This window comes from Balearica regulorum, chromosome 3 (genome assembly GCF_011004875.1).
Source record: "Balearica regulorum gibbericeps isolate bBalReg1 chromosome 3, bBalReg1.pri, whole genome shotgun sequence".
NCBI lineage: Eukaryota > Metazoa > Chordata > Aves > Gruiformes > Gruidae > Balearica > Balearica regulorum.
Window position 1 is genome coordinate 111,894,821 of NC_046186.1, and position 27,588 is coordinate 111,922,408.

The 27,588-nt window shown below is 41.8% G+C and overlaps 1 protein-coding gene across 1 annotated transcript in view; it reads right to left on the reverse strand.

Annotated features, from left to right (window-relative positions):
* Positions 1-14,398: 14,398 nt before the first annotated feature.
* Positions 14,399-27,588, reverse strand: part of DTD1 (D-aminoacyl-tRNA deacylase 1) — a 31,214-nt gene continuing 18,024 nt past the window's right edge. Inside the window, exons 5-6 of the mRNA XM_075749476.1 lie at positions 16,832-17,008; positions 14,399-15,014 (exon numbers count right to left, since the gene is read on the reverse strand). Coding sequence (XP_075605591.1) covers positions 16,853-17,008 — 156 coding nt within the window. The 3' untranslated portion in view covers positions 14,399-15,014; positions 16,832-16,852. The remainder of the gene's footprint in view (positions 15,015-16,831; positions 17,009-27,588) is intronic.

Genomic DNA, 27,588 nt, shown 5'->3' on the forward strand with positions numbered 1-27,588 from the left:
CTGACAATGATCTACCTGTGCGTGGTAGATCACTACCATTACACAGCACAAAATAAACAACAAATTGCTCTTAATAGGTAGTTATCGACTTCAAAGAGTGACCTCACCATTTAGCAGTTTGACCATAGCAACAGCGGAACCATTACTCGGTTGCTGCTGTTCAAGCTGACATACCGGCACAGCAGGTGACCTTCCCGACTTCCACGCGTGCGGCTTGCGGCAACAGGTTTCCTCTTTTCTATATAGTAAGAATTAACTTATCTTCAAAAAACCCCAGTATTTTAAAGAAGATTTGGCACTGCACACCTTCTTCAGACCAGCGCAATGGGCTGCTGAAGACACACAATATTGATCACCCTATTTTGAAGTTAATTATAAAATACTAAAAAATTGCAGTGCAGCAAAAAAAAAAAAAAGTAATCCTTTGGTATTAGCTATTTATGCTGCACTATTAAAATTGGATTAAAATAACATACTACAGAGGAGAACCACTATCTCCATGTAGAGGACGCTGTCATTATTCAATATGCCAATAATCTTCCTCAGCCGACAGATTGTTAGGTTCATACAACCGCAAATTATTAGCAGTATATTGAACGTTAATAATAAAAAAATATGTAAGAAGTGGAACTATAAATCACATTCATTGCTTATTACTATCTATGATCCTACTTAAGTGTTACGTGTGGTTTTCTACTCCTACTCTGAAAGGAGAGAGACCAGGGGGGCACCAGTCCAGCTCCCTGAAAAATCAGAGCAACAGCAGACAAACAATGGGCAAACATGCTGGACGAAAGGCAATGGGATGGATGGTATTTCTTTGCCATACTTTTTTTTTTTTTAAATCTATATTCCCCCACAGATATTGACAGATCAGGGTGTAGGATTTCTCTGGTTAGGTTAAGGCACCCTCAGGTTTAATAGCAATCCATTTAGTTTGGGTTGAAAGGAATAGTTGCACTTAAGTTTTATATGTCTATGTGAAAGAAACTATTGCTGTCACTTTAGGACCAGAGAGAGATTATCTTCACTGAACAACATCCTATCACAGGAGCAATGACATCGGAATCAAACCGCTTTCCTAGAGCTACTGAGGATGATTAACAAAACCATGAAATTTGGTCTTTATTCACAGATTTGATTTCCTATTTCTTACTATTACTTAGGGTAAAATACATCCAATTACTGAAACAAAAAGATGTAAATAATTAATAATGGGTTTGCATACCTGCTTGCAACTAAAATTAAATTGAAAATATTGACATTTGACATCACAAGGTCCAAAAGTTGAACTAAAACTGGAAAACTGTATCCAATGACAATTCAATGCAAGTCTAAACACCCAAGCTAAACGAATGACGAACATTACCATGGGAAGAAGCGTTCTTAAATTCTCCAGCTTTCCATGCTGAGCAGCAACAAACAAATGCGTGATTTGAAATCATCTTCACATTCCTTGCTTGCTCCTTCTCTAGAATTATTTTTATTTTTCCAGTGTATCCCTGAAATAAATATTTTTGCTCTTTAAAAACCACTGGGGAACTGACATAGCCTATTTTTTCCCACACATTCCAAAGAGAAATCAGAAAAATTCCATATATTCAGTACTCTAAGTATAAGCTGAAAAATTAACAGTGGAACAAATTACACAAAATTAATTTAATTTTTCACATTTGCTCATTTACCCAATAAATAGAAATGGAAATTGAATTAGTTTATTAGAACCATTAAGCTAATATATTTCTGTTCCAGAAATAGGTCATATATCTCACTTATGAAGAGATACTAAACAGAACGCTTTCTCAAAAAATCTCATAACAGATTCACTTCCCAAATATAATAAATGAACTCAAAAGTACATGCGATATTTATAATAGTTAAATAATTATTGCTTCCTAGCAGCTGATGTAGTCTCAATATGCTCTTTTAGTGCATTTCAACTCCATTAGCATTTAGACTGCCTTACAGCTGTCAGGGTAGGTTAGGAGAAAATCACCTGATGATAACAACGCAAAAAGTATACAAATTATCACTCAGGATACAGCAGTATGTAGAAACGAGACGATAGGCTTACAGGTTACCTGAAACGAAGCTTGGTGCAAAGAATTTCATCCACGCTGAGGATGGTGTCCGTCCATCCATGTTGGAGCAGACCCTTTGCAACGCCTGCGTGCCCATTTTCAGCACTTTCAAGCACAACAGGAAAAAAAAAATCATTCTTAATAAGAAAATGGAATTAAAGGATTCAGTGCACAACCTGGTCACTAAATTCTTGCTGCAATAATTGTAATTCTTTTGCTTTTACCCTTCCCTCTCAAAACCAAAACTGATTTGTCCTAAATGATCCTTACCATGATGTTTGCAGTCTGGTCTAAAAATCAAATACACGCACCCACACACCCACCCCTGCCTTGTACTACGTTTCATGTAAAACAGATTATTTGCAACATTGCTTAGATACAGGACAAAATATTTCAGGCTCTGAGATGAAAATTAAGGTATAGTCAGGGATTGGAGAAAAGACAAGTACATTCACCTTTTTTCAGGAGGCATAGCAATAGAAGTCACAGGAAAGTAAGCTTATCGGTACCTAATTTCTTACCCTCAGAGTTAAGGCACTTTATTTTAAAAACTCATTATGCCCACACACAACATTTATATGTAGAAGTTACCGCAAATAAAAAGAGGCAATCACTTGTGCAAAGCAGTCAGAATTACCGTTAAACTTACCATTCGATGATACTTAAGAAGTACTTAGAAGAACATTATCTGTGCGTGTTCCTAAGAAAATGCTATTTTTCTGATTAATTAGCATTTCGTCAGGCTGGTGTAAAAAGTAATTTGAAACTATAGGAATTTTCTTAGGCTTAGGTGTGGGATGTAATGGTCCGAATAGGGACGTGAGTAACAGCTCACATCAGCCGGCTTCCTCACGTCCGGCGCGCCCGACCCAGACCTTGCCAATGCAAACTGCAGGTGACAAGGGGTTTTACTGCTGAGCACAGAATCAGTGCTTAGAACTAGAAAGAGTCCTGATTTACCTTCACGTTAAAGACAGTGTAAAATGTAACTACATCTGCTTACTGATACAAATTGACATATAAACCAAAATATGAAAAATACCTGCTAAGTCCCCAAAAAGCAATGACTGAAAGAAGGGGAGACCCTTCTCTCATTACATCTATTACTGATTCCTCCTGCCAGGCACTGCGAATGTTAAATATCTCTGTGTTTTGCAAATGTAAGGCTTAAATAAACTTCGTGCAGCTTTTCAGAAGGCCTGAAAGTGAAAAGCAACAGGACTTGTAAGAAATCCACCTCGGACGTCACAGGATCGCCCTGGTAAACGCCATTTCACAAGATGTACTTTTGTCTTAAAATGTTCTGAACCCTGACAACACTAATCTTTCTCGTACCTCAGCTTATTAGCATGCATTACTACAAAGGAATGCTAACATTTTAATGGGACTCTTCAAGTAGCAGAAAGGGAACTACAGCTTTGGTTTGGTGTACTGCATTTATGGAATTTATATAAGCACATTTTGGGGGGAAAAAAAAATCTAGTAGGAATGTTCATATTAGGGGAAAAAAATAAAAATCAAAGTACTGGCAGCCAAAGCAAGCAGCAAGGAATTCGCCAAACGTAGTTTGTGAGGGAAGTTAAGAAACATTTGCATGGAAGAAGTCTTGTAAATCCAAGAAGTCTCCAGGACAGGTACCAAGGAAGGCTTAGATTTCACTGCAGGATCAACAACGAAGAATTAGAAAAAAAGTACTAGGGTATGCATAACTGTCCAGAAATTATCTAAACTCCTGATGTAACATTTCTCCTTCTTCTGTTTTGCTTACAGAAGCATCTCCTCCCGATAGCTGGGGCTCCTGCAGGTGTTCTAGCAAAGCTGCTCACTCACGTGCTCACTAACGCGAGCCTTTGTCAAACACTTTTAAACCCAAGGACCAATTAACAGGGAAAAAAATTTAAAAGAAGGAAAAACTACATCATTTTACCCAGAGGTCTGTCAAAACATGAGCCTTGTGTAAGACAAGAAGTATTAACAATTGTGGGCGGTGACAGACTCCCCACTCCCACAGCCGTTCAAGCTCTCATGGACCTACTAGGAGATTAGAAAGTCAACACCTTAGAGCTGAGGCAAGGGATCAGACTCATCTGATAAAACCTCTCCTAGACACTGAAGGCTTTCCCAGAGAGACCAATAAAGACTAAAGGCATCATTGATCACATGGAAACGTTATAACCTTCAGCCCATAAGTCTAACTGGAGCCTTACTGAGATCCCTGAAGAGGCATCAGTAGGCAAACATGACTAAGCACTGGCCCCAAAGCCTGGTATCATCCTGGCTCAGTGCTGAGTCCAGCCAACCGCCCTGACCAGCAGCTCAGTCGATTGGCAGGGTCCACCACCACAGACCAGAGCTTCCTAAGGACCCACGCAACTCTCTTGGAAAGTCAACGTGCAAAAAAAACCCCTATTTTTTATATGAAAAGCACGACTGTTTCCTCAGTCATTTTGAATCTCTGCCTTTAATCTGTCTTGTTGAATTGGGAAAACACGAAACCAGCATGGCTCGCAAGGCAGCCCGCCTGAGCAATTCTAGGGTTTTAAGGAGCATTATCATATGAATAACACCATTGCCCAAGAGGTCTTCATCAGCATTCCCTGTGCTTTCTGAATGGGGGAACAATAAATAGCAGAACCTGTGCATGAAAGGTCAGGATATGTATGATCTTCCTCATTCCTCTGGCATCATTGAGGAGTCACCAGTCCACCACCAGATTTTTGGCCTCCACAGGAAGCATACAGGTCCAAAGTAAGGTTGAGGCTTGATATAAAATAGACTTAAAAGCAGCATAGATGGAGAGCGGATGAACCTCAGAGCTCAAACGTTACACTTCAGAGACATACAATTACTGGGGACTGACTGCTGGAATTGATTGCATCGCACTAAACGAGCATTCCAGCAAGAAGCAAACAAATGTTGATGCCCCAAATTCTTGCTACATGTACATTTAGAGACTAACAGATGGTCAACCTACAGACCTCACTTCAGAGTTCTTCAGACCACGGGTCAATGTGTTTTATACTTTATTTACAACAGCTGTTCTGGGAACACCATTATAGTGCATTTAATTAATCTCCTACAGCATTTACACTTGGCAGTACTGGGCACGCTGCCATTTGTCTAGAAACATGAAGTTCATACATGAGGCATCTTTTATTCCACTCGGTTCCCTCCGAAGAAAAACCTCACAGATACCACTTGAGCTTCCAGCCGCTTCCCTGTCCCCTTGCTCCCAGTTACCCTGCTGGGGCATCAGAATGATTCACGCCTGCACAGGTTAAGCGGCTTGTCTTCCTTCACAGCACCTTTTATGTTATTTTTATACCTTTCTAAATATTTCCAAAACTAACACAAAACCCACTTTGCAAGCTGTGCTTGAAATTGCGCTTATGCGGGAGCCCCGGTGGGATGGGTCCCCCTTTCAGCGTGGGATTACAATAGATGCAGCGCCAAGGAGGAACAGGCGCCGATCAGCTTGATCGTGGGGAAAGAAGGGATGCTGGAGGCAAAATAAAATGTACTCAAAATCAATGAATTTGGACCTTCCCTATGAGGCAGTAGGCATAAAACAGGAATTAAATGTATTCTGTGTTTATCTTAACAAACACTAGTATTGCAAGCAGGAAATACTTGAAAGAAATTTGTTGACTGCCCTCATGCAAAATCTTTCTGCTTTTTCCCAGTGTAGACTGGAGGACAACCAACAGGGCTACTTGCATCAGGAGCAGCACCACTTCTCCTGGCCTGAGATCCTGTTCACCCTGAAAGGTTTCTAGAGCTGATACAAGTGAAGAAACAAGTGAAACCACACGAACACGGAGCACAGTTTAAACGCCAGTGCAGATAACAGGAAACATGTTTTGATGTTGAAGTTAAAAGGTTGTAGCCAAAACTTCTGGGCTAATTTTAAAACCTTTTTCCTAAACCACATTCAACATAATCAGTTCCAGTTTCAATGTCAGCATATTTTTTTTATTGCAAAAATGCACTGTGCTGCTCTTCAAGATGGTTTTCTTATCAGCATACGACTACCTGCTCCATGAACTTGTCAACAACAGTTTCTCTCAGGCAGAGAACATAAGTCTGGAGATAAATACTCTGATCATTTTTCTTTATGGATTTTTAATCAATAATGCATTATATTTCACTGTAATTATTTGTAGGAAAATTCTGGTTAGCTCAATATGTTTTTGACAAAGGAGCATAATGGAAAATATACAATTCCTCCTACCATCAGTAATATTTCTAATCAGTTTTTACAGCAAAGCAACATGGATTTCCCAAAAACAGGGGTGGAAAAATGGAAATTTAGTCATAAAACATTTAGTCAGACCTGTTAAAAATATACCTATATTAAACTAACTAAAAGTGACCTTCTCATCTCCCTCTTCCCCCCCGAAACAGCGAGAGAGTTTTGCAGCAGACAGATGATGACTTGATGGTTGCAGTGGACAGCTGAACTTAAGAAGCCCACTGGCTATATGCCAAAAAAGTCCCTAAAATTTAAACTTTTCATTGTTATTCTTTTCAACCAATAATAAATAGTAAACATCCCCACTGCTCCAGCCTCCCTCCCCTTTCATGGAGTCCTCACTATGCATTAGCATATCAGAAACAATTTTAGCAGGTTTGGGGTTTTCTATTCAGGTTGCTTTTTTTAAGAACATGTATCAACAACTTCGAAATTTTCCACACTGGCTGGGAGTCCCTTGGCTGGGCCAGGCTTCACCAGGTTGTTGCCCAGAGTGTGCCACACTGTGCCCTAAAACACACCCGAGAACATTACCCAGCTGATCGCTCATTGCACCTGCATCGGGAATAGCAAACCCCAACGTTGTGAGACCATGACGAAACATCCCAAAGAACACAGCGATCAACTCTCCATAGAAAGAAATATTCCCTCTAACTGCCCTTTTGAAGTATTATCCTGAAATTATAACTTTTAAAACGTGAGTGTATTTTAGGATTAACAATAAATGTGTTTGCTCTTTACATTCCTATCTTGTGTCCTCCCAACCCAGGCAAAACAAAGAAAGAACCACTTAGAGAAAATTTCTTTGCAGCTATCACAAGCCTTTTGTTTCTCTGTACATACAAGTAAAATTCCATCGTACGATGAATGGTTTCTGAGTAGTGAGGGTATCTCACAGACACAAACTCTCAAGCCATAAAGACAGACGTAGCCTAATTTAAACTGCAACGTATCCACACAAGCAGAGGGAAAATAGACTGTCCAAAGCAGATCACCTAGAGCAAAGGCAACCTCCTCGCCTAAAAGACAGCTTGTACACATGTACTTGAGTACAGCCTTACTCTGGTTTTGTTCAAAAGGCATGCTTCTATTTTCCTAGGCAGGTAATTTGTCAGTCATAAGGAGTGGTGACAGTATTTGTAAGCATTGAACTTCTGTCAGGAAAAACCACCTCCTGCCTTTCAACCCATGCCATGTATATTGGCAGTGCCAAAATCACTCCTGTCTATCTTGGCGAGTGCTTTAAACCAAAGACGACCCAGAGTTTAAGGCTTCCAGTAGCTGCGCCAGCACCAGGGCAGCGCACCCTGCGGAAGGAGCAGCGCTGGGCACCTCTGGGCCGGGCACCTCTGGGCCGGGCACCTCTGGGCTGGGCACCTCTGGGCTGGGCACCTCTGGGCCGGGCACCTCTGGCCTGGGCACCTCTGGGCCGGGCACCTCTGGGCCGGGCACTGCTCAGTCCCTCCGCGGGGTCTCTGCAGGGCTGAGGGGTTTGCACACGTGGGATGCAGCTCATCTCACGAATGTGCGAAAAATGATTCTATTCTACAGATTTTGAACGGAGCAACTATCTGGAGAAGGATGCAGAGCCCACTTACAGGCAAACACATACACTCTAAAGAAAACAACTAGCTCGATTATCACCAAAATTATTTTCCCTTTAAGGAAAGGGACTCATGAAAAAAAACACCTTAAGCATCTGCGGGTTTCGATTTCTTAGGTTTTGCTGACACCTGGTGGCACCCAGGAAAAGAGCCTTAAAGCAATAAACAGCCCGCTCTGCCCGGTACCCAACCTTAGCCTGTCCGAAAGAATCATAGAATTATAGAATGGTTGGGGTTGGAAGGAACCTCAAAGATCATCTAGTTCCAACCCCCCTGCTGCGGGCAGGGACACCCTCCACTAGACCACGTTGCCCAAAGCCTCATCCAACCTGGCCTTGAACACTTCCAGGGAGGGGGCCTCCACAACCTCTCTGGGCAATCTGTTCCAGTGCCTCACCACCCTCACAGTCAAGAATTTCTTCCTAACATCTAATCTAAATCGACCCTCCTTCAGCTTAAACCCATTACCCCTTGTCCTGTCACTACACTCCCTGATGAACAGTCCCTCACCATCTTTCCTGTAGGCCCCTTCAGGTACTGGAAGGCCACAATTAGATGTCCCCAGAGCCGCCTTTTCTCCAGGCTGAACAATCCCAACTCTCTCAGCCTGTCCTCATAGGAGAGGTGTTCCAGCCCTCTGATCAGCTTTGTGGCCTCCTCTGGACTCGTGGTCCTCCTCGGGACTCGAATGAAGAGTTGCCATTTCTATTACTGCAAGCCAATATACTCAAAGTTTTAGAAGAGCTGCCATGGAAGTCTTTCACAGGTTGAGCCTTGACATAGTAACATCTACCATATGAACTATTCGCCCCCTCCCCGTGTCCCCCCCCCAGCACTTTAATCTTTTGCATACACTTGTGTCAGTGCAAAAGGATTAATAAAAACATATATATCCACACCATAGAGCCATAAGCTTTTCAACCACCCATATGAAATGAATCCCAGGTTCTCAGTAGGAAAAAAAAAAGTTTGCCACCATACCTCACCTGGCGCTGGTTAACATCCCCCAGGCAACCTAAACACAAGAGGAAAAAAAAAACCTAAATGGGTACAGATGATGATAGCAAAGTATCCTCTCACTCGAAGATTACATCTCACCGCCTTACATCGTGACTGAACCATGTTCCCCACACACCAGTGTTACAATATATTCATTACAGCAGTTGGAATATTTTGCTGTCAATGCAATAAATGGAGCAATTCTAAAACATGGTGGGTAGGATGTTAAGCACATGAAGAACAAAAACATATTCAGGTACTGTTGACTGCAAGTATTAAAGTATTTATTAAATCAGAGGAGCTCTTTGAAACAAATTATCATGGAAAAATAAAATATTTGAATATTTTGAAAAAAATATTTACTTGGTACACAAGTGCCTTCAGTAACATTAAAGTGTATTTATTCAATAAATATTTTATAAGAATATTTGCAGTATGGTTTTGTGTGATTCTCAATAATACATCCCAGAACACCAAACAGGCACTTGCAACTCAGCAATATCACCGAAACTTCAACAGTATTGGGGTTTATGAGCAACTCTGACATTATTCACGAAGCTTGTTTTAAACCTCAAGCTCAGATTTACCTTTTCACGTGTGCACTGATTGTTTCATTAGCACATTTCTTGACAGGGCCTCCCGTAACATCCCAATTCATCCTCAGGGTTTTGCCACCAGAAAACCCACCAAGACACGTTTCTTGTGTAAAGAGGAATGCCTGTGGTGGTGACAACGGCTGTGACCATCCATCTGTGTCACTTTCAGAGCCCCAGCTCGCACAGCCAGCACCCCTGGCTCATAGCGCGGGGTGTCCGGCACAGCAGCCCAGAAAACCTGGCCACACACTTTTTTCCTTTTTTTTTTTTTAAAGTCTCTTGGCAATGCAACCCCAGGACTGTTCCCTGATCCAGCCTGGCCTGTGTAAGCACTTGGTGGTTCATTGCCGTTACCAAGCATTCCTTTAACGAAGATTAGCAGGTTAATGATAATACGCAGGAAGCTGCGCGCAGACAAATTAGACATCAAAAGCCTTCAGAGAATTGTGAAGAGCCAGCTTGAGTGAATACCTTGACAAAAGCATTCTGCTTTCCTGATTTCTTCCCCCAAAAACCCAGCGCGGGGACAGGCAGGGGAGAAGAGTGACTTTGTTCACAGATCGCTCGCTCTCCTTCTCTTGAAATCACTGATGTTATCCTGACTCTAAATACCAAAGGTGTCCCCGCTGCCTTGAATTCGCATCTCGTCTCTGTAAAAACACTGGGAGTGATTTGTTTGAGCAGCACAAAACTTCAACATTTTTGAGGAAGAGCATTGCGGGGGGGGGGGGGCGGTCCTGGCGAAGGTCCTTGCGATGGGTACCACAAGCACAGCGCACCAACGGGAATGTGAGCTGACGGGGGTGCACGGGCATGAATAACGTTAAGTTTTTGAGCCCACAACAAAATTCAGGTGTCCAGCAGCACATGCTGCTCTCGAGGGGCTGCAGTGAACGCACAAGGTGCACAGGAGGACCGTAGCACACGTGGAGATGTCCTGCCCTCGCCGTCTGTCCCAGCCGGTGCAAGCAGACTCAGACCCCGCTAAGCCGTGGGCTCTTTCTGGCCCCTGGTATCTCTTATCCACCAAGGCTACGCTGCTCTGATCTCAATCCTATTTACATCTGTGTCTTCCTAAACTATCCCATGCCAATAAATTGCATGATATAGTTATGAGGGAAATGGGGTTTTTTGTTTGGATTTATACCTGCTCCATCAGCCCTTCTACGCTGGGTGTGGGAACCCAAGGTAGTTCACAGGTAATTTCCATGATCCATTCCCAGGGACAGGGACATTGTCATCAATCCCTCAAGCTTCAGCCTGACTCTTCTTGCCTTTAAAAGACTTCAGCTTGGAGCTATTTATGCCAGGGTGAACAAGAGAACAGGAGGCCAGTTTTCACAAGCAGGATTAGGATGTGCCTTATTTAGCCTAGCAAACCACGGACCGGGGAGGAGACAGGGCGCTCTTCTCTTAGGGCACTGGGAATAGTGTTACTTGTGATAAAATTGAGATTGGCGGGGAAAAGAATGGGTACTCCAGAGCATGGAAAAGTGACCAGCCGTAGGATCTCATGCCTTATTTCAGAGTTTGTATTTCTAACACTAGTTTGTATTTTTCGCAACCCGTGTTCTGTTTCCTGCCAGGGATCTGCCATCTCGCTTTCACTGACAACCAGATACACGCAAAAAGTTTAGGAGTCCCTTTTTTAATTGTCACCAAACCTTTGTGGCCTGCAGAGTCTGTAGCTACATGCAGCTGAGTTGATAGCTAAGCATTCCTAACCACACAAGTGCAAAGTCCACGGAAAAGGGGCGTTTCTAAAGACAGCGTGGAAATGCCCGGTGTGGACCAGCAGCCAGGGGAGAGCAGACACCTCGCACCAGCTGGAAACCTGCTCCGGGAGGTCTGGCTCCCCTTTGCTGGGCAAGAGCTGCAAGACGGAAACTCCCTTAGTCGGAGCGAGGGTGCCGGGTGGCGAACAGGAACAGCCGGGCTGCCAACGGAGCAGGTTTCCCTCCTCCTCAGAGCCATGTGTTTTTCCGTACCGCACCATGAAGAGGAACTTCTGCTGTTCTTCCTGTTCTGCAAACTCTGGCTCTCTCAGGTGAATCGCTAGCACTGTGATGACTGAAATGATTGCAGCTCTGCTTTAATTGCAAGCTCCTAAACCCACCTGAGTGTTTTTCCCTTGCACCATCATCCAGCAGCGTTAGACTTCATTTTTGGCACGCTATTGAAGCGTGGTTTGCAATGGAATGAAACTCCCCTGGTCCTGTGGAAGAACCACAGGAAGGTGTATGGCAGCAAAGTGCAGTAAATGATTTTGAGATCGAAATGCATCATCTCGCAGCTACCAGACCGGAGCAGAGAGAGGGAGCTACCACCATGTTCCAACAAGGATTCCCCAGGATCTAGCATCTCTAAATCAGACCATTTTTAATTCATTGTCCACACTAGCTTCCACACTTGGAAACCATGAGCTTATCCATTGAGCATTTACATCAATAGTCATAAGTTATTTTGCCTTTAAATCATTTGTATTTACGCACCAAATTAAAATAAGCCAATCATTTTCCAAATAGCTTTGTAGGAGCATCACTTATTCAGGCTGTTCCATTCTTAAAATCCTACTTTTTAAAGCAATATAGTCTATAGTTCACAAAATGCCTACAAAACACTTTTTGACTAATTATTGTCTTTTCTGGTTATAGTACTCAATGAAAATAGGCAGTAAATTTTCAAAGGAGTCCTAGCATAATTTCTGCTTACCAAGGAGATTTCCTTGGGGAGTACTCTGTTGAGAAAATAAGGTTGGAAGAAAAATAGGAGCTCCAGTGGAGAGTCTGAGTGAGAATTGCGATACAGAATGGTTTGCGGACACTCCCTTGTTAGTTAGTATTTTAAACAGTTATGGAAAGTACCTGTATTCAGATTGTCTAGATTGTCTCCCAGATATCTGCCGGGAATTTCAAATGGGAAAACCCAACATGACTTTCTTGCAGACATTGCTCACATACAAACGCTACCAGGTGTTTTGTTTTTTTTTTTCATGGCACCCAGAGATTCCTCAGGCATTTCTCTGAAGAGGATGATTTTTTGCCCAAGTTCACGAGACAGAGCAAGGCAAAGAGGCACCAGCACAGGGGGAAGCAGAAAGGAATCTGAAAGATTTGACCACAATCCTTGAAGCATTATCACAAAGACATATGGCCACAGGACATTGATTTCTGGGGCACTCCCCAAAATGTCCACCCTGTAGGTTCTGCCTGCAGGACTTTACCCCGAGGGCAGGCAGCATGCATCTGGAGATCAGACATTGCAGGGTCTCTGAATCAGAAGCAGTTTTATTATAATAAAAATTAGCAAACATTAAATGGTCATCTGACTCTAGCCTATGAATCACAAAGAAGTGATATCTGGCAAAACTGCTCTGTGAGCTGTGACAGGAAAATGGAGAAAAGCCTGTTAAGTCTAAACCTGTAGAAAAGGGAATAATGAGCAGCAATTCATCATTCACTCATATTGTCCCTTAACATTTTATAAACATATGACCAACAGCCACCACTCCTTTGCCCTTTATTTCTGCTTAAATATAGCTAGAATGCCACCTCTTGCCTCCCCTGATATGTATTTGTAATACCTTTTTCTTTTCAACCTTTACTATTCTTTTTTAGTTTGGCTTCTGCCAGCTTACCTTTTAGGATGCAAACAGGCTGTGGGACTTTCTTCACACCCTTATCTTCTTAAGAACAAGTTGCAAAACAGAAGACCAGATTTCAAATATGCTGGAGCAAGGAGGACACTTAAGCTAGATGAGAGAGGTCTGAGGGTTGGTTGCTCAACAGCTATGTCATCACCTGAGAGGTAGGCACTCACTATCTTCCTGACTGAATTTACCCTTTGTAGGTGATTATGCACTAATCTGACAACAGCCTGTCAGGCTGCAGTCCAGGAGAGGGAGATTCTGAAGGGACAAGACACAACACATGTACCTGGAAGTGAAACAGCACTGCTTGTGACACGGCTGTGACTTCAGGCAAACCAAATTGCATGTAATGGCCATATGAAAACTAATGTAAATCCTTACAGGCAAGTCTACGTGTAACACTTCAACCTATCCCAGCTACTCACCATTTTTGTTTAAATGCTAGGTGTGTGGCTTGCCAAATCTTTACTTAAGCTTTGTGTATTTTAAAAAGCCGCATCAGGGTGCAGTTCTGAATCCCTCCTGTCTTGGTTTGACTGATACTTTACTAAACAAGCAGTCTACAAGAGAAAATATTAAAAAATAAACCACAGTGGTTGCACATTCTGCAGCACTGTAAATATGATATGCATTTGGATTAATAACAACTACCATCGGTGAGTTAGCCCCATAACCGGGGAAAGACAGTCATGCACTACACATCCTGGCTCTGATGGTGGCCACAGCAGATGGCTAGTGAAGACTGTAAGGGCAAGGCAGGCCTGGAGAATACTCTGTATAAAAGGTACCATCACCACTTCTGGAAGAAGTCAAAGGTGTAATGATTTGCTGGCTTTCATCTCCCCTGAAACTTCCTTGACTTTATCACCCACAGGAGAGCAGTTTTGCAGCTGCTTCTCGGCTCTTGTTGCTTGCTGTTGGCTTCCAAATGCTGTTCTGCCTCTGCTGAATCTGACAGAAATGTCAGCAGGTGCATGATGCAGTATGCGGAGCAGCTGCTGCAGCATTTTGATAGCCACCATGAAGTACCTAAAGGACTCTGATGTGTTGGAAAGAGCAAAGATTTCAGGACAGCAACCTGACTTCCAAACTTCCAAAGGAGAGGTGGAGGAGTTACATTACCAGGTGTTTCTTGGCTTGTTACTTTTGCTCTCTACCACTCACATTGTTAAACATGTTGTATCTTAGGGAATGCAATACACAAACACCAACAGGCACTCAGCTAGCATCATTTGTTTAATAAAGTCTTTTCTGTTTTTAAAAAAGTTTACAAGACAGATGTGTTCCACATGATAAACAACTAGTGGCTGATCTTTCCTTTTAATAACTTAATCCATGCAGAAAGACTGGACTGCTTAACTTGGTGTTACGTAGCAGCTGAACAATATACCAAAATACACACAGATCTACACGCTGCCATGGAAACAGGTAGCACATGACACCATAGAGTAAGAATCAAAATACAAGCCTGCTTGGATAATTTTCAGAATTCAAGTGTAAGTTTAAGGAAAAACCCTGATTTATCTTTGAAATGGAGCTTATGTACTGATAGTGAATGTTCTGCTACAATCTGCCTACAGTCACCCTTTATTCAGCAGTCATGTGAAAACACATACACAAAAATGTTACAAGTCCTTTTTACTACTGATACTACACATTAACAACTGAATCTGATAGCATTGCTTTGGTTGTTTCAATACAGAATGATATAGGTTTCGAATGTCTTAGTTCTGTTTTCCCATTTTCCATTCTTTTCCAAAGTCGTTGAAGAGTGGTGCTGAGGTGAATGTTGGGTCTCTCTTCAAGAATCCAGTGTAGCTTTTGTATGAGGAACTGTGGAAAGCAAACAGGAACATTACTATAGGTAGAGTAGAAATAGAGTAGGATTCCCTCAAATCCCATAGAGAAAAGTATCTTTGCTTATTGTCACAGCATGAAAATTAATGCTAGGCTATCAGTATATCACATTTGAGAAATGTTCAGCTCCATAGAATTTCAACTCCTATTGGAAAGGTCAGACTGACCAAAGCACTCTAGAAGGCCTGCAAACTCCTATTCTCTAAAATGTTCTTCTTTCAACACACAACCTATGAACAGTGGGGGAAACCTTGTCTTCTTGCAGCATAGCAGCAAGGCCAACGGTTGCTGAGAAATAGTACATCCTCGCTTTATTTTCTAAGAACACATTCTCCTTCCCAATATGCCTGCTCATCTCCAGTATTAGAACAGGAAGGTGCACTGAGCACAAAGCCACAGAGAGCAGAACTCATGTGATTCTGGCTGTTGTACGATATGACAAACCACTTTTGACTGCATCCCAATTAATGAACAGAAACATTTCACACCAGGCTTGAAGCTGCTCTCTGCGAGGCCAGGGAAAAAAAGCCTGTGGACTTGAAAGTTTCTTTGATCCCTTTTCCAGGTCAATCCAAAACAAATTAGCGTATTTCCAGAAATCTATTCAATGCCTTATGCAACTTCATTCATATTAATACCACACAGATAATATGAACTTCTATAAACCAGAAAACATCCCCCAATGTCTGACCACTAGGGAAATTCATGGGTTTAAAAAAAAAAAAGCAACTTTCTGAGCAATGCATGATATTGAATTGTATAAATCACAAGCCAGACTGAACTCTAGGGATGGGAAAACAAGAAAAAGGTTAGACTTTAACTTTGCAAAACTGTTAATAATAGCTAACCTGCACAGCCAGCTCAGGTCTTCAGTATGCAGACGAGGGAAACAGTACTTTGAGAGCTTGGACATGTTTGAAAGTTCAAAATCAGCAACGTAGCTTGGGGGGGGGGGGGGGGAAGGCAGGCAAGCAAATCTGTATCCTGAAGACTTAAAACTGACTGGAACAATACGATAAATACATATCTACATATGTAGATAATACATGAAAAAGAATTCAGGTCTATAGTCAGACACTCTAATTCCATTCCCTCAGCTCCAGGCATGTCCTGCATGTCAAGTGCCTGAAGGGAGAGGAAACTCCGGTTCTCATATCGAATTCAGCAGCAAATGTGGTGCTCAATGCCTGGTCTAATGTTCTCATTAGATGGTGAATGTATACAAAATAGCTGTTATCAATTCATCCTGGGAAAGAACAAACTGAGGAGGGAGGGGCAAGAACCATGATAGGAAGTTGCAGTTCTGGCCTGTCTCCAACCTCTAAAATGTTTTCCACTTCCACTGCTGGGGACCATGTGGTATTTGGGTATTACAAACAACGGGGGCTGTTCTGTAGTGACCTCCCTGCTACATAAAGACAGAGAGAGAAACACAACCATGTGTCTCTGCTCTGAAGAATACAAAGCAGGACTCTGAGTTAAGTGACTGCTGCATTACAAGACCAAAGTTTTAGATTTCCTGAGTCAACCTGGAAACGGTCGTGGCTGGGCCAGACTCACAGATACACACCCCCAGCCAAGCACACGGATGGGAAGAGGTTTTCACCCACTTCTACATCCTAGTGTGCCGACGGCAGACAGAAGCGGAGGTTACCCACCAGTGACATTATCAGAATTTCACCTTTCAGCACTTCCAATGCAACTCTCTGCATATGCTGCTTCAGTAAAGCACCCAGGGTTAGAGACTGCTCAGGAGGAGGACACAGCTTTAGAGAGGAGTGGAAAAGCCAAACCTGAGGCCTGCTTTGGATGAGCTAAGGCTCTCTTTCTGAAGACACATCTCCTTCTGCTCCACTGCTTGCGCTGGGGTCATCCTTGTTACGGGGGGCATTTCTTTCTCTACTTGACTCAGAGGGCACCTTGGTTCTGGTCTTCTCTTTTCTTTGTTGCTGTTTTTCAAGTTTTGTCAGCTGTTCACAAAGTTAAGGAGAGTAAGAAAACACTTCATGGAATAAAATAATTTCAGAAGATTATTTCTAAAAAATCGTAAATGTGAGCATTTGTATAAAACTTGCAACTCAGCTTCACAACACCAATACATATATCAATAAAACAGAAAAGAAAACCAAGGCTTAGATTTTCAGAAATTTGGAGAGGACAGTGAATTATAATCATATGCTAACATGATCACCCCCTGAGTATAAAAGCGAAGTGCACATATTCAAAGGATTACCCTCTGCTTTTCAAGGTTCCTTTGCCCAACAGTCTGCAAATGTGGAAAAGAATAAAACACAAGGACCAAAAGGGGGAGCTGGATTCCACCAAACTCCTCTTCTGGTTTGGGTCTTAAGTGGCAGTTTTGTAGTTCCAAAGGTACTGATAACAGATGTATCCCAAGTTCAGCCATCCAGCACACAAAAATAAATTTAAGTTCCTCTTTATCCAGAGAAAGAGATATATGAACCTTAGCATCCCCTAGGATATATATTAACCATTTCGAATCAGCTTGGACGTACCCCTGTGCTGTCGCTGCCTTGCTACCTCCCAGTAGAAATGCTTTCAATGCTGCTAAGAGTCAAACTAAGTTGCACACAGCTGTCACTTCTACATCTCATTCCCATTTTTCAGAGAAATAGGTTGCAGTAAGTTTTGGGACTATACATATTGATAGCTACTTAAATTACTACACTTTGTGCAGTTTATCCGTTTGGACATTTTCTGTACTTTCCTGATTTTCTCTACTGCTTCCACCATTTCCCCAAAATAAAGCACACTAGTCATAAATCATAATTTCATGGCCAGAAGATCTCTTCTGAGGTGAAATCTTCATAGAATAAAATAAACTAGATTATGCATGTCAATTAGGAATTAGATGGGCTCGTGGAAGATGCATACAGAGATGTAAATGTGAGCTCAAGTCAGCAAGAGCTAAGAGTGCAGACTGCAGAGCCTTGGGAGGATGCACAGCATCCCCTTGTACCTTATCCCACACATACACACCCTCCCTAAACACCTACACACATGGACTTCTAGCCTAACACAGAATATTCTTAGCTGGCTATTTCAAAACTAAAAATAGTTTATTTTTACTATCTAAAATGACACAGTATGATATATTCGTTTGTCTGGCATGATCCAGTCCTCAAGTCACGTGCACAGATGTAATCAACGTGTTGGGCATGATACAGGCAATACTTGAACTCACAAGTCTGACAATATGCACGCTACTCGTCTGCCAACAAGGCTATACACACAGCACATGACTGTTAATCGAGAAAGTGAGTGCATCTGCAGGAAGGGAAACAAATGTTTGTAAGCCCTTCGTATTAAAGGTACTCAACCTTAATTAATGGTACTCCCATGGTCTCTATGCAGGTGGGGTTTATTTTTGCAAATGGTATTGAGGTCATCCAGCTGCTGAAATCTGAACGGGGGTTTCAATGCTCTTCATGGCACAAAAATGTAACCGAACAGGGAAGGCACACTACATTAGCTGCAGACTGCAGAGACCCAAAAGCACAGTTCCTAGGTTTCAAAATATGGATTTGTACATACTTAAATAATTACATGAGCAGGTAGTGCATATTCATCATTCCTCACTGGCCCTCAACCTAACAGTCAGTAATTGCAAAGTAACCCCCAACACAAGTACCCCCAAACACCAAGCCAAACCACAGTCAAACCTGCTGCAACAAACCTATAAACAGCTGTTGCAATCTGTACACCTTTCTTTTACCGCAGTATAGAGGGTCATAGTGGACACACTTTTTTGACACTAATGATGCCGAAAAAATTTCCATCACCTCATAGTTCTGTACTTTATAACTGCATGAAACTTCATTGTGTCTGTAAATAATGTGATTACTGAATGACATGATATCCCCTCTTCTCTGTGTTTCCTATTACTTGAAAGAAGAAGAAGCCTAAGACACATGACACCAATAGTTTAAATTGAATTACCTTTATCTTTGAGAAGACTGTGAGCTAACCCAGTACAGCTAAGCCTGGATTTTCAAAACATGAAAAACAGTAGTGTATTCACGCCGTGAACCTTGTGTTATGCAATACAGAATCCACATCCATAATGTGTATTTGCTCATATATCATTTACATATAGAGGCAGAAATGGCTCAATATATGATAGCATGTCATATTACCATTTCACACATGCCTACACTGGGCATTCCAACATAGTCTTGGGGGTAAATTGCATACTTACTAAGACTTCTGAGGTATATATAGTTATATATAGTTTTATAGATACATATATATGTATACATATACTCTTATGTACAAGGGGACCATATTCTCTGTAGAAATAGAAGTAGCATTTATATCCTAAACAGTATCCATCAGATGGTCTGCAAAGTTATGATGTATATTTATCATGAAGGACTTCATAAGTTACCTAGTTCAGTAACTAATTAGTTTGAGAACAATGTAGTGCAGAGGGCAAACAAAACAGCAGATATGCAGAGATAAGTCCAGATCTGCCTTCACACTTGGCTCCGCAGCAGACCCAAAGCTCTACTCATGACTACTCAGCTACATCTCTTTCTCACAGGGCAACATCTTTAATAGATAGAGAAAAACAGAAGCAGGAATAACCTTTGAATATTTAGAACAACTCCCAGGTTGGCATGATCTGACAGCAGTATTCACCCAGCTCAAAGAAAAATGACACCAAAAGTTCATTTAGATGAGGGGAAAGGATAAATTGGTAAGCTCTATCTATCCATGTCTCAAATGAACAGGGTCTACTTTATTAAATAAAACAAATTAAAGTTCATTTATTGTTTCATCCATCTAAAACTCAAGTAATACTAAAATAGATAAGGACTTGTCTGTACTTATGGACATAAACACATATGCTCTCCAATCTGTGCATACACTGTGATCTATAAACCAAAATTCAGGCACAGAGATTAAAATGTTGGTTGGTTGGTTGTTTTTTCATTTCTGTGCTTGTAAGCTGCTTAAGTAATTCAAAAGGATGTGTTATGGGAGTACACAAAAGACCTGCCAGTGAGTTGAAAAAAGTTACAACAGTTAACTTTTCGGTATGACAGTGAATGCTGCTTTCCATGTAAGCACAGAGTGTGTTCCATAGTCATTGTCCCATCTGCAGAAATATCATGAGCTGCTCGTGGCTACTGCCTTATGATGTCTGCTGGCTAGCTGTGGACATGGTGTACAGAAAGTGTCTAGCTCAGCTTTACATCCATAAACCAAAATCCATTCTTTTCTGAGACAACTTGGAAGGCTACGAAGGGATTCAAAGTGTGGGCATCTTACAGCAGAAACAGCACTGTCTCGTGGCAAAAGTACTGGATGTGCCTAAGATGTAATGCTAGGCTGGTCAGCAGTGTGTAGCAGTTCCATCCCACAAGAGCTGAAATATTCACATTTACAACACAAGTCTGGACATCCTGTGCACTGAGCTATGACATACATATAGACAAAAATTCATGCACAGAATTAGAATCAGTGACCCTCAATCTATTAAGACAGTCTTAACCATAGATGTAACAGGAGTAACTAAGCCTGAAAACTCACATGGAAAATACTGTAAACCTATACATGTCAGTCCTTTTATCTCAAGCCACAGTACCTTGGAATCACTTTATGTTATGACTTTGGCGAGACCAAAACCCACAAACTGATCAGCTGTTCAGAAGAAGTCTTTTATGGTCCATTGCCGGCAGTCAAAACCCGTGTTTTGGGGATCAATACCTGGTCTAACCCAACTGATGAATTTCTGAAGCATGAAAGATAAATGTCTTGAAACATCTCAAGTGTTTAAGACCATCTCCCTTGTGACCATGTACAAAAATGCAAGAGTCCTCTGTCCGCAGAGCGCAACTTTTCTTTTCTCCCATTGTAATATAGATATTTTACATTGCTGATACACTACCAATGAACTAATAATCTCAAACTATGTGGACATTGCTTTGTCCTCAACAGATATAGAGCAATAGTTTTGAAAAAGGTCAAAATTTACATTTGGGTTGACAGCTGCTTTGACAAATTCTAGCCTGATGTAATTTAACAGTACACCACAGACCTGAAATTCTAAAATTGAATAATTACAGTGGAAAGCTAGACTGCACTGTGAAAAAAGGTTTCACCAAGGCAGAAATGTCTGCCATTATGTCAGCTGTAATACTACACCACATCACTTTTGTAATCAATTTGCTGAGCAAAAAAAAGCAAACTGGCACACCCCCACTTGAAAATGCTAATAATTCCTCAGGTTGATTGTTTCGCTGAAGTTAATTTCCCACATTCAGAAATGCCTTAGTGTCAGCCTTCCTTGAAGTTCTACCTTCTTGAATACAGAAACATATCCTTTGTTTTCCTTTTTCTCTGTGATCAGTGTGTACACAGAGGTTGATTGCTTTTGAGATAGCCATGAATAACACCAAGAAGAAGTGAATGACACCAACAAGAGAATTATTTTGTTAGCAGTCTGCCAGAAAATCAGTGGCAGTGTTCATGTTCCTGGAGCCTCAAACCACAACAAGATCTGCAGATGTATGTTTCAAATTTCAATAGTGGTGTGCCAAACTGCTACAATTTCAAATCTTAAAAAAAAAAAAAAATCACAACAACTCGAAGGACAGGTTACATTTCAGGAAGAGACCAATCCCTCAAACTGCCATAGGGCATTACAAATCTAGCAGTTTAATACTAATGTCACTAAGCAAATGATAGCACTGAGATAAAATTATTATCAGAGGTCTGCTGCAAAAATAAATCAATGGAAAGGTCATGACAGAAGAAGGGTAGTCTTCACAATCTGTTAAGGACATGGCAGATCATCTGACTTTCCTTTTCCTTTCTACATATCTATACCTTAGTCTTAGGATCAAAGTGTTATTAGGAGCTTTTTTCTCTCTGAGAAGAGGACACAATCCTTTTGGCCAATGAGCAGCTCATGCTAGGAATTATATATTTCATTTTCTGCCTAGAAGAAAAGTGAGCAGCACATAATGAAGTTACACTATATAGGCCCAAAGCCTGATGCAAGAAAAGTGCTACCAGCCTTTCATCAGTTAGCCTGGTCTAACATGCTGCCCAGGGTCTTGGAAAAATTCCCTAGCCAAGCAGTTTATTAGCTGCATGGCTTCCCCACTCGTTTTCCTCAACTGCTCTTTATCACCAGTGAAACAGATAACCAGTTGTGCTCTCTTAGGTTTATATTCCTCACCAAAACTTTCAGCATAAGAAAATGAGCTCACAGGTTTTGGATTTGTTTCTTCAAAGTAAGCTCAAAACCAGTGGAACTGGAAAAAGAAAAACATCAAAGCTGGCAACACAGCATCTAGACAAAATGTCAGCTGACGGTGCTAAGACGACTGTAGTTGATTGGTCATTACGGTGCATATGTTCACCTGGGAAGGAAGAAAAACTAGGCAACAAAAAAAAACAAATTCAAAGACAACGGGAAAAATCCATTCACTGCAGACAGGGACCCTCACTGTACAGTCATTTACCATAGTTTAATATCATAAAATATTTAACACCAGCTATTGATCACACAATTCCAAGACAATCCCCATCCCTCCCTCAGATGAAAATAGAAGTTGAAGCAACACCATACTTGGGGAACTGAAAACACCTTCAGCTACATTATATTAAAATGTTCTAACTGAAAAGTGACATAAAAGTTAAAATACTAGATTTGGGGTTTCTCCACATTCAGCAATCACTTTTGGCTACACAGTTATGAGAAGTTTTTAAAGGCATAAATAATAGAATATTTATGTGGAATTCGTTTAACGGATTTTCTATAATCAAGATCCTCCTGCCATTTAAAAATGTAAGTAAGTTACTTAAATGTCAGTCTTGAGAAGTTCCTCTCTCATTCAAAACACTGACATTTGCAAGGGGCATTACATTATTATTTACTCCTCATATCAACCAAGCATGTGCATGCTGCTTTACAGTACTGATACAGTCAGGTTCAGTAACAAAGTTTTGCTCCAACGCTTTCATTCTTATGCCTCCCGCTACAGTGTCCAGCTCCAAACATGGTTTAAAATACAATGTAGTTTACTTCCTTCTGGACAGTAATGGAACAAGTGGGCCCACAGAGATCAGTTCAGCATCTCATTAGAATATAGGCATTAAACACTGAAACTGCTATGCCACTTCACCTAGCAGAAGAAATAAAAAAGCACAGAATATTTCCAATCTGAATTCCCAAATTATCCATAATGCTTTCAAAGTCCAAGGGGCTTTTTTTGAGTTGTCACCATGCCACCTCCCCAGGTACCCTCTAAAAACCTCTTCCTGCTCCATTTCTGTCTGGCTACTTCTACTAGCTACAAATTCCTATGAAAAAAATACATAGGAATGTATTCCTATTCCTTCTGCAAAAACAGGATATAAACATACAAACATTCTGGGCATAGCTAACCTAATCTCAGCAATGGTCACACCAAACTTCATCATACAGCACAGAAATTTGCTACATTCTTAGCGCTGACCTCTGTAATTATCCACATGGATGCATGTAAGTTCAGAAGGCGTTATCCAAAACTGCTTCACTGGTTGAGGCTGGAAATTAAAATGCTTGTGATTTGTACTAGAACATCAGGAAAAATCCTTTTGTCTTCAGCACCACAGCCAAGACTGATGAGAAATACGTGATCTACCCTCACTCTCAAAGACTCAGAACAGAATCACCGCATGTGTATACTGATCTTCTCCCATTTTATGCCTTTTTATTTTCACATTTCTTATTCAGTTTCTAATCTGTAGTTTTATTTTGCCTTTCAAGCAAAATTTCTTGTACATCAGACTTACCAAAAAGGTGCTTTAAAAGCTCAACTAAATGCCAGCTATTTTTTCTTTTTCTATTACTCCATTCACATTTCTAAAATTCAAAAAAAAAATCACAAATCTTCAGAAAAGGCCCAGCAATCACTAATTACTGCAGGTGTAAGAATCTTCTGATTTACTTCATACTTTCAAACAATTTCCTTATTGTTAAATCAGACCACAACAGAACTGAACGGTTCACTACAAATTAAACTGTAGGAGCTTCCCCTGCTTACTAGGGTTTCAAACAGCTGGGATATTCTCTTACACATACATATATTTGTTGTATGAGGACTTTTTTTTTAATTAACTCTGTAAGTGATTTATTTATACTTCTCTAGCACAAGGAATATAAATACTAGAATACTAATTACATTGCTAAGGAATTATAACAATCAGATTACCAAAGACAACTACAGACAATCACTCAAAAAAAAAAAGAGGTATTTCATTGTCACATCCAATGACATAAAAGAACTATTAATCAGTAATTATTTGTCTAATTTCTTTTTCTTAACATTATATTAAACATTGCTAGATGTTTATTTATCTCTTCTTGCTAAAGCAGAAAGCAAAAACATAAAACCCACACCATCTCTAAGCCTTAGTTCCCACGCTACAAGCAACAGACTGTATGACAGCGAAGAAAATGCAACAGGCAGGGAAAAGGAAAAAGAATGACAAATTTGGATTGGTTCTTCCTCACCACACATCTTGTACGATGGGTGAGAGATGATGGCACACATGTCAAACAATATTAGGAAAGGATGCTTAACAGTGTCAGAAACAGCAGTACCTCCAACAGTGTGTGTTAAAGTCCCAATATGAGCTAGAAAAGATCCCCAGTAACACTTAAAAGAGATGCCAGTTTTCAAGGAAATTGTGTTCTTTGAAACATGGCCTCCAAAGCACACATGGCCGGGTTGCTTTCTCACTGTCTGTGCCCCTGTAAGAGCTCATCCATTTCTGTGACAAACAAGAATCCCACGCATCAGGACTTGCAATGAGCTGGAACTCAGGGTGGCACATGAAATCTGTGTGGACAACACATCACAGAAGGAAGGCAAGTAAACTTGGATTACTCTTATTCACATACGTGGACTCTCTGGAACCCACTCAATAGCACATACAAGGACTGTGTCCTCCTTTTCATAGCGTCCAGACACAAATTCAGTAAGAAGATACTTGGTGTAACGTTACCTAGGACAACTGATGTTGTGCTCTAAGCACATCCTGCACAAGAAGCCTCATCTTTGCTGATGAGATGAGGTTTAAAGAGGAAAGGAAGGCAATCAGCCAGTAGGACTGAAGCAGAAACAGTCACATTAAATGAAGATTCCATGTTTAAAATCTTTGTTGGCGACATGGACAATGGGATCGAGTGCACCCTCAGCAAGTTTGCCGACGACACCAAGCTGTGTGGTGTGGTCAACATGCTGGAGGGAAGGGATGCCATCCAGAGCGACCCTGATAGACTTGAGAGGTGGACCCGTGCGAACCTCATGAAGTTCAACAAGGCCAAATGCAAGGTCCTGCACATGACTTGGGGCAATCCCAAGCACAACTACAGGCTGGGCCAGGAATGGATGGAGAGCAGCCCTGAGAAGGACTTGGGGGTGTTGATTGATGAAAAGCTCAACATGAGCCGGCAATGTGCGCTTGCAGCCCAGAAAGCCAACCATGTCCTGGGCTGCATCAAAAGAGGCATGACCAGCAGGTCGAGAGAGATGATCCTGCCCCTCTACTCTGCTCTTGTGAGACCCCACCTGGAGTACTGCGTCCAGCTCTGGGGGGCCCAGTACAAGAAAGACATGGAGCTGTTGGAGCGAGTGCAGAGGAGGGCCATGAAGCTGATCAGAGGGATGGAGCACCTCTCCTATGAAGACAGGCTGAGAGAGTTGGGGGTGTTCAGCCTGGACAAGAGGAGGCTCTGGGGAGACTTTATAGCAGCCTTCCAGTACCTGAAGGGGCCTGCAAGAAATCTGGAGAGGGACTTCTTACAACGGCCAGTAGAGGTAGGACAAGGGGTAATGGCTTTAAGCTGAAAGAGCTTTAGATTAGATATAAGGAAGAAATTCTTTACTGTAAGGGTGGTGAGGCACTGGAATAGGTTGCCCAGAGGAGCTGTGGATGCCGCCCCCTCCCTGGAAGTGTTCAAGGCCAGGTTGGATGGGGCTTTGGGCAACGTGGTCTAGTGGAGGATGTCCCTGCCCACGGCAGGGGGGTTGGAACTAGACGATCTTTGAGGTCCCTTCCAACCCAAACCATTCTAGGATTCTATGATATATGCCAGACACAGTTTGAAAACCAGCATCCTTCCCAGTCTTCAGACCATGCTGAGGCCACCAGGGAGGTGTTGTCAGATGGGAAAGGCAGGCAGCCTTGAACTGTGAGAGCAAAATCCTTAAACATGCCAATATTTCCCAAGAAAGAGATGGAACTTTGCAGAATCGTGTACACTCTGGTGATTCCTTAGGTTATTTTACACTCACACATGGGACAGCAGCGGTAAAAGCTCTCTCAGTGTTCTAATGATTGCCACTGACTGCTTGAGCAAAAAAGATTGGTCACCAGTTTTGCCCTAGACACCAAGACACCGTGGGGCTCCACCTCATAGTCACAGGTAGCAGGACACGATGCTTCCGTCAACCCTGCCACTAATGCCTTCAACTGCAGACTACAATAAATGCTGTTTTTCAAAGGATATGGTCACCTGCACCTGAGAGCCATGCAAGAGCATGGAGAACTTGCACTTTAAACATTGCTTGGTGGCATGGAGGGAACATGTCCTTTCCTATTGCACAAAGAGATGGAGTGGCAAAAGAAGAGGGTCGATACTGCCACAAGTACCACAACTAAACCACAGCCTTAACAAGTCTATACCATAAACATGGCACCAGAAAACAGTGGGCCATAACTCTCTTGACAGCTAATGAACAGTTCAAAGGGGACATCAGAGCACTCCACTTCTCTGCAATCCAGTTTTCTACAGACTCTGCCTGTTTCCCAGGCAAACTGGGCAGCAGCCTAATTCCTCCAAATGGGGATGTGAGAGCTTACATCTACAATCATTCCTCACGCCAAAGACAGAGCAGCGCTGCTGCTAAATGTGCAGGGTTTGGGATGAGAACTCTTTGTGCTAAAGCTGTGAGGGTACAGAAAAAAAGACCAGGAGCAGATGCAGTTCTTTCAGGGGCTAAAACATCACAAAAACATACAGAACAGAATTTGGAGGTAAACCAAAACTGACTCCAAACCAAGTTACCTTAGCTATTTAAGGCAACAAGAGATGCTTCTTTAGATTTTCCCATGCTCTTTTCCCATTAGGCTCCAAAAACCTTTAGTATACTATTTTCAGATATGCAGAATTCCCACCAATTACAGCCACTAGTTGCACTGCAGTTATCACAGAACCTATAAGCAGGCTTTAGAACCTATAAGTAGGCTTTAGAAGAGCAGGTATAAACATACATGGCTGGCTGAAGAAACCCAAATGTCTGATTTTTAATCCGGAAGAGTGATGGCCACATGGTGGCTTAAGGACAGACCCCATCAGCAAAGTGATTTTGTCTTGCTCCTCAACTGGTCAGGTAAATTGGTAGGATCACTGTACTTGGGACAAACTAGGGCTGGAAAGAATGGAATGGAATGGAACGGAATAGAATAGTATAGTTCCGGTTGTAAGGGACCTACCACGACCATTTAGTCCAACTGCCTGAAGACT